Source organism: Corapipo altera, unplaced genomic scaffold (assembly GCF_003945725.1).
Source record: "Corapipo altera isolate COAL_440 unplaced genomic scaffold, ASM394572v1 23b, whole genome shotgun sequence".
Classification (NCBI taxonomy): domain Eukaryota; kingdom Metazoa; phylum Chordata; class Aves; order Passeriformes; family Pipridae; genus Corapipo; species Corapipo altera.
The window spans coordinates 5801089-5809450 of record NW_020884885.1 but is presented as its reverse complement, the minus strand read 5'-3'; the positions used below and the strand labels follow the sequence as shown (position 1 = coordinate 5809450).

At 44.6% G+C, this 8362-nt stretch overlaps 1 protein-coding gene across 5 annotated transcripts in view; it reads right to left on the bottom strand.

Moving 5' to 3' along the window:
- Positions 1-226: 226 nt before the first annotated feature.
- The window catches only part of RGS6 (regulator of G protein signaling 6), a 265004-nt gene continuing 256868 nt past the window's right edge, over positions 227-8362 (bottom strand). For all 5 annotated transcript variants that reach the window (XM_027642017.1, XM_027642021.1, XM_027642022.1 and 2 more), the window contains one exon: positions 227-767. In XM_027642017.1, coding sequence (XP_027497818.1) covers positions 717-767 — 51 coding nt within the window. In that variant the 3' untranslated portion in view covers positions 227-716. The remainder of the gene's footprint in view (positions 768-8362) is intronic.

Sequence of the window (8362 nt, the reverse complement as noted above, 5' to 3'; positions counted from 1 at the left end):
ATCAAAGTCTGACTTAATGGACCAGATCCTTAGGTGATGAAAACCACTCCTGCTCTCCTGACTTCAGCTGAGGATCTGGCCATCATCTCTGGACATGCTACATGCTATTGGATAGAAATGAGTGATGAACTTAAATAATGCCTTTTTTTTTTTCATTGCTTTAAAGGAGGAGAAACATAGGAAAGAAAAACAAAGTTAAAGTCAATGGATCTGCAGGAGAAATGCATTTGAGATTTTGTGAGCAGGAGAAGCAGCTTCCAGCAGATATTTTACTGGATCCAGACGGCCACAAGAAAGGGAGCAAGTGAGATTATGGAGCCATCTATTACAGTCATGTTTGTGCCAGGGAGAGAGGAGATGCATAAAAATACTGGTATCTCTCAACTCTTCTTTCTCCTAGTTGTGGTTGGGTCTGTTTCCTTAAATAATGAGACAACAAGCCCTTGCCTTGTCGACCTCCTGTGTATAGTGAAGTGTGCTCCTCCAAACCTCAGTTGGAAACAAAGTACCTGGACAGAGCTCGGGGTCCTTACGGAGCTGTGCAGGCAGGAAAGTGTAGGTGTAAACTATGAAGAGAGGTGCTCCCCTGGCGTGTGGCTCTCCACTTCCAGTCGCTCAGGCTCTCTCCCTTGCAGGGGACTGCTCTCCCTGAAATGCCCCGTCCCCAGCAGCGGTCCCAGATGTCTCTCCCACAGGGCGGTTGGCTGAAGAAGATGTCAGGAGGACTGCATCAGGCCCGTGAGGCGCTTGCTCGCCAGAGACTTTCCCTGGAGGGAGGGACAAAAAGACAGAAGAGATCCAGAGGTGTGAGTGATGCTGTAGGATGGTTTGTCCAAGAGTGAGGAGCAGGGGCCTTCCCTCAGAGCAGGGCACAAGGCCCTGCTGACAGGGAGGCAATCACTTTGGGGTGAGCCTGCCCCCAGCATTTCATGTGCCTGTTGTTTTGCCCCAGGCAGGTGGTTTGGCAAGGAGGGGTTGTGCCTAGTGATGTCCAGTGGCTATTGCTATCAAGCTCACAAGGCTGTGCCCTGAGACACTGTCTAGTGAAGATATTTCTTTTCTCCAGTTACATGGGAACTGGTGAAAGCAAAACCCTGTGCTACGCTTACTGCTACTTGTCCTGCCCAGTGCTGTCCTGCTGGTGCAGAGCACTACCTCAGCTTGGGGAGTGATGCACAACCAAGGCTGTGGTGAAAGCTGGGATGACTTTCCCACAGCCTGTGAATCAGTACCACATGCACAGTGTCCATCAGAAACAGATCTAGGAAAAAAGTAATTTCAGAAACAGCTTAGCATGTTCCTGCCCTGCTGCCACTCATCTTTGCCCATTCCTTGGTCTCTTTTCTCCTGGGTTGGTGCCTGTTCACTCCTGCCTGGCCTCCCTGTCCTCCCTGTGGTCTCCTCCAAGCTGCCAAGGCAGGACCATGGCCATGGCAGCCTTGCTCATGCCCTGCTGGCATCCTATTGAGCTTTCCCACTGACTGATGGGACCAAGGACCAGGGAGAAGGTCACCTGCGCATCTGAACCCCTTCACTGGCTTAAGCCATATAGTGCCTGCTTTTAGGAGCAAAGGAGGACCTATAGCCAGTCTTCTCAATTTGCAGACAGCAGGAAGGGTATATCCCCATAGGGATACTGATGGCTTTGCAATTACTGATGTAACAGTGAAAAATTGTCTCAGATATTGCACCAGTTGCTGTGTTTCTTTGGTGAGCTTTCCTCTTGAAAAATGATGTTTTTCTTAAAGGAAAAAAGTCTTGCTTGAAATAAACATTCAGGGAATACCAGAGAGCTGTAGAATACCTAGGAGCTCTTAAACAACCTCCTCTTCATTACTATATTTAGCCAAGATTTCCTTTGCAATAGGAAGTCTTACTAATTGCTGTTTCAAAGAAAGAGACACAAAAAGAGCAAGAGAAACAGATTATACAGTGAAAATTAGTATGTGCAAAATGTTGACAAAATTTGAAATGCAAAAATTAGCAGGTCATTTGAAATAAGTCTTTTTTAACAAGTTAACACTCTAAGAAAAAAGAAACACTTCCCACCTCCCTTTGATTTCTAATCTCTTTCCCTTTAGAGCTGTTCCAGGAGAATGTATCAGTTCCCTACAGAAGCCTCATTTCATTACTCAGATATGTGACTTTCACCAAATAATTTGCTCAGATGCACGAACACACATTGCCTAATCTGTCTGCTTTCTGTACATCAGCAATCAGCTGCTGGAAACACTGTTATCATTCCGACTGTCCTGCTTGGGATGAGAGACCTACAGTCTGTGCCTCACACACAGGGCTTGGCATAGGAATGGTCAGAGCTATTCAGACACTGCAGCACCACTGCCATTTAAGATATGCATGCCTTTTTTTTTTCACTATAAATCAAATTCTTGATTATTCTTATTTTTAAATGCACTTCTGTGAAGCTCGGCCCACTGCTATCCTAGGAGGTGGCCAAGTCTTCTGCAGGGCAACGTGGCAGTGCCTGGGGGGCTACAACCGTGGCTGTCATTTTGCTGCTGTTAAGGAATTACCAGACAGAGAATGTCTGGTATACCAGACAGAGTGTGAATTATCAGTTCCTAAATCCCATTTGTAGGAAGAAGAAGGTAAAGATGTGTGTGCTAATTCCTGGAAGAATAACATGGCTGAGTTTAGAAAAAAAAAGTTAGTTTCCACCAATATTTGGATACTTCCTTAGGAAAAATAAACAAATAAGCCTCAGGTTTATATAATGACTATTCAGTCAGACTCTTAACTAATCTGTGACAGGCAGCTTCTCTTGTTATCTTCTCACAGGCAGGTGGCTTGGGGCTATGCCAGCTCCCTGCGTCAGGGTCCGGCGGGGCTGAGGAGCAAACACTGTTCCACATCCAGCCCCCATTTCAACATGCATGTGTTCAAAGCAGGAAGGGGGAAATGTCGGTGGGGGGCCACGCTGAGGATAGGGGACAGCTGACAGAAAGACTGTCCTGGAGAAGGTGGTGGGTTGGAAACAAAGCAAATGCCTGTGGTTTGCGCAGAGCAAAATCTTGCTCATGGGTTTCCCAGTGGAAACTGCTTCCCGTTGCAGGGAAAGACAGTGGCCTCCATCTGCAGCATCCCATCTCATGGGAAAGGCGTTACCCTGGGAACTGCAGCAAACTTCCCGCCTGCAGGCTGGGATGAATCCCCAGTGCAAAGCCCGTCTGTCTGGGAGGATAACTGTTTCAGGGAACAGCCTTGTGCGCAGGGACATGCAAACAGATGGGTGCAAGAAGCTCTGTTTTAAGACAGCGAGAAGCAGGCAGCAATGTTGTCTGCTTGGCTGTTGTGTTCACCTCTGTGCTAAGACAGATGGCAAAAGGATCCCTGAAATTGCATAGATGGATTAATGCTGTGACATTTTTGACTACAAAAGCATTGGGACTGTAAGTGTAATGTTCAGCACACAACTATAGGCATACTGATATAGAGGATTTTCTTTCAACCAAAAGCAGGGCCAAGTGTCAGCCTCACAGCATGGGTCTGAGCAATATGAGTATCTGTGGGCTGGAGGCAGGTGGGATGCAGGTGTCTGGTTTGGGATTTTCTCACCTTAGACATCCTCATTAAAATAGAAATGAAGAGGATCAGAAAAAACCAGCATTTCATTAGGAAAACTAGTACCTGTTTCCTGTTACTAAAATGAACAAAAAAGGAGCAAAACATTTTGTTACAGGTGGAAAAACTGGATAGGATCCGTGATCGACCTGCTGATATAAATCAGCCTGACTCAGTTGCTTTCACAGAACTGATTTACACCAGTTGAGGGGCTAGTCCATGGCATCTCTGTTTCAGGTTTAGCCTTCCAGGGCTTCTAAGGCACAAAGCCCATCAAGAGACACAAAAGGTTTGTGCTATCTGAGGAAAGCCAAAGTGTAGCACACACAGTGGCTCCTTTGGGATGGGGCAGTGGGTCTCTCCCCAGGCAGCCAGCACTCTCCCCAGTATCTCCAAACCTACCTGCCCCCACTTGCCAGGAGGGTGTCCACAGCCAAAGAGTCCAGGATGGCAACAGCATGCCTTAGTGTCATTGCTTAGTGTCCAGAAAAGAGGCATCCAGGTAACCAGGAGAAGGTGGCTGGTGTTCACCTCAAAACGGCAGAGGTGAGACACACCCCTGCATTGTCTGTGATCGCACAACCCTTTCCTGAGGCTGGCATGGTGTAAGTGCCTGAGTCAGTCAGGTGAAAGGCTACTCTGAGAAGCTGGAGATGTCTAAAATAGCTCATAGTAAGGTGACATACAGGTAAAAAAAGTTCAGATCCAGGATGGAATTCCCTTGGGGACATCTCTGACAGAGCAAGAATGTTTCAGATTATTACTATATGAAAGTATGGCACAAAGAACCTCTGGTTTCTTTAAAAAGGTTCAACTAAAATAAATTACTTTTTCCTTCCATGTGTCTTAGTTTAGCATGAAACCAGTCGCTGCCCCCATATTTCTACCTCTTCTTTCCCCACTGAAAAAAAATGTCAACAACTACCTTGTTTCCAGGAGAATTTTCATCTAAGCTGTGCTGGCAGGGGATTTGGAAAGCAAATGATCTCAAGCTCAGCACACTTCAGTGCTTTTACTCTGTCAGATGTATATGCTGAATAACTTAAGGAAAGATTAGAGTTGATATAAGGAGTAAACTTTTTACATGGGGTCTAAAGCTTATAAAGAAATCCCCAGTCCTCCAGTTCCAAAATATTTGCCACTACTAATTAGGGTTATGACAATTAAAACCCCAGGCTGTTGTTGCTCAAACATAGCACAAGAAGGGGAGCATATATTGTACAGCATATGTTGTGTGTCGTCTTGGATGCAGGAAGGCTTTCTTTTCTCTCATGTCCTGCAAGCAGCTGAGCTGTTACACAGCTTACAGGCAAGGTAATCTCCAGTTTTCTCTATGCAGCTGAATCAGTGATATTTTTTTGCCCCTAAACACCAGCATGACAGAAGCCTCAGTTTTTAAAGGCAGTGTAAAATCTGAATTGGAATAATCTAAAGAAAACATCAAGTAATTCTTAATAAACCTAATGAAATTGTCCCTCAGAATCTGAGTCCAAGTATGTGGCCCATCCTACTGCTTGGATACATGTCAGGCAGAGGACTGCACCTCAGCATTTGTGGACCATCAGGACTCACTGAGGCTCAGTGAAATGAAGATTAACCTCTAGGTCACAGGAGATGGTTAGCATCTTTAATGGCTGAGCCTGTGCTGAGCAGCTACTAAACTAAAGTGTAAAATGCAATCAGCAATTATTTTAATGAAGCAAAATTCAGCAATTTAACACAGGCAAGAAGCCAAGTAAGAGGAAAAAAAAGTGTCCGGGATTTGACACAGAAAGGAGATTGCACTCCTTTCAAACATCCTGTATGAGCCACTAGAGTTTCCATTGTGCTCTTCACTTTTATCTACCAAAACCAGCACTTTGCAGAGTTGGGAGAGAAGGCAAAGGCTGGAAACTATCTTTTAAAAATAATTTTAAATGGAAGGTTTAGTTTTTTCCAGTGCCTATGGCTTCGCACAATGTTAACGTGTTCCTATACCTAGCATGCAGACATTCACCCCCACTGGCATGCATAAACCAGCACTCCCAAGCATGTCATCAAAAACTTACCTGAACTCCCAGGCAGGATTTATCTCATAAAGAGCTTTGTGGCTGCAGCAATGGGGGAGAGTAGGCACGGTACAGCAGAACAGGCTCCTGCTTGCCATGTCAATACTGACCAAAGTGCGTTCATGCTGACTGCTCAGTTCCACGCTTTCCACCCAACATCTCAGGACTTTGTCTGCTACAGATGGCTCCACTTCTTGCTTTATACCCCTCTTTTGCACTCAAGGCTCTCCTTTTTCCAGTCTGCTGCCCAATCTGCTCCAGCCAGAAGCATCACCTTCCTGAAGGGGAAGCCATCTCCTGGGGAGCACTGTTGCCCCATCCCTCTGTAAGACCCTCAGCAGAGAACTGGGGCTAGTCTGCATCTTCACTGGAGATAAGCAAATCCTAATTCCATCAGTTTCAATCTGAGTTTTTTCCCATAGTGACAGAACTGCTCAGTTTTCCTACCTTTTAGCTAATATACTACAAGAAATCTAGCAATGGGCAGACAGTGTCCTGCAACCACCTTTTACTTCTGAAGAAAGAGATTGCCATGGCCCTAGCCCTACCAGCACTGTTTGGTTTTCAGTGTTATATTAGACTGCAGATCTTGGGGAAACTTTATTTTTGTGCCATTTTAAAAATATTCTTTTATTGGATTTTTCCATTAAAATATACATTGCAAATATAAGATAAACATAACATATATTAATGAAGTTAAATAAGAAACAGAATTAAAACCATAAACAATACAGGAAAATAACTTAGTTAACACAAAATAAACAGACACATAAACTACAAACATAAGTAACATAAATTAACACCCAAAATATGGTGGACAACACCCTGACACAGACTAAAAACAGGAGCTGCAAAGTGGTTGTAGAAGGTAAGCATGGGAGCGGATGCTCCCGGCAAGTGGGATGCTCGCCCATTCTTGGCAGCACAGTCTCATGAGTTACTCCCAAACTCCTGCAGAGTGGGCCCCACTCCTAAGGCTTGACTGACATGTTACATGAGCTTCTCACCGTTACCGCTGATCACAGTGAAGCTCAACCATCATGAGTAAGGTTCCCACAACTGATATTGCTTTTTCCTCTTCTAGCTTATATCACTTATGGGAACAGTTTAGAACTGCAGTCCAATTAAAACCAGTATAATCTGTTCGCATTTTATATTGTGAGGATTTCCTACACTTCCTAAGTGAGGCACTGCACTTTGCTCTGAGAAATACCAGTACACCACTGCATATGGCACAAACCAAGACCTCTGTATTCACCCAGTCCTAGTACAACTTCATACTGGCTGGAGTTCTCCTCTACTACCCCACCAGCACCATGAGGAAGGTCCTCTTCAGTTGTGGAGCAGTCTGGGCTCCTTGTATCTGAGACTGAGCCAATTTTGGCATTAGTTGAAGCTGCCTATGGACTGCAGATCCAGGACCTGTTCCTCCCTTTGCCAAACAAATGGGAAGGCAGAGGTGCAGATGGATTACTGCAGCCAATATACAAAGGTGTAGCAGACTGTTTTTTTCAAGCCACCTCAGAAAATGCCCTAACTGTATGTTGCTGGTCCGGCTCTCAGGCAGGGTGCAATTCTGTGCAAAGGGCTCCATTTGTTCAACTGCCTTGAGCATGACTGAGAGCCAAATATGTAAATATCTTGCACAGAGGAAAACAAACACCACTGAAATATCAAGCCGCTCTGGACTATCAGAATAAACTTGGCTGAAATCACAGCAGGGGCTAAGCATATCCTACCCACCAAACTACTTGCTAAGGTTGTGGCTTAGTATCTGCAGCTATCAGCTAGAATGTCTGTAGTGGGAATGTACCAACTTTTATCTTCGAGAGTTTGTGTGTGGCTTGACTGAAATACAGTAAATTAATAGTACATATGTTCTGAACTCTGTACAGTGCTTTTCATCCAGAAGGATCCTCAAGCACTTCACAAACTGTATGCACAAAGATCACTCACCCACTTTGCCCACTGTGGGCAAAAGGAAACTGCCATCCTGTGCCAGCAGCATTATACAGCAGTGTTTTTAGGAAGGGAAGAATAACTTACCCACTAAAAGGAATGAATACTCATCTTTTAAAGGAGCCTCTGTATATAGAACAGACTACATAGCATACATGTAATACATGCAGCCTACCACTTACCAAACTAGGAAAGGTACTATGACGATACCAAGAATAGATGGGACGTATTCAAGCATGCAGTAATGAGTGAATACATGCCCTATGCAGGCCATGCTCCCGGTCCTCCACGGCGCTGGGTGCGGACACTGACTGGTTATCACACATCAGAGAACAATCAGACAACAGGTTGCAAACATTGGCTGAATCTCCTTTATGCTTTGGGTACATTCTGATGCTTTTTCTCACCTAAGTAATGCAAGTTCCTTTTCTCAGTAAAAACCAGTATTTGTTAATGACCAGAGTAGTGTAGCAAGCACATTTTCTTTTAAAGTAAAGTATCTTCCAAAGATAAAAATAACCCTTTTGCCAGATGTCTTTTCCTGATGCCAAATCTAAGAAACTTTGGAATCCATTCCTGTATCCTTCCCTGCTAGCTGTCTGTTCTGATAGCCACTTCACCAGCATCTCAGTATATGACCTTTTTATAGTTTCCAGTTTTTCAACCACTATTTTCTACCAATAATGGCTCAAACCTTTGTCTTTATTGTATTGCAGGCTGTGAGTACTTTCCCTGCCCTCAAATGCTGTTATCTATTTATGCAAGCTGGTAGA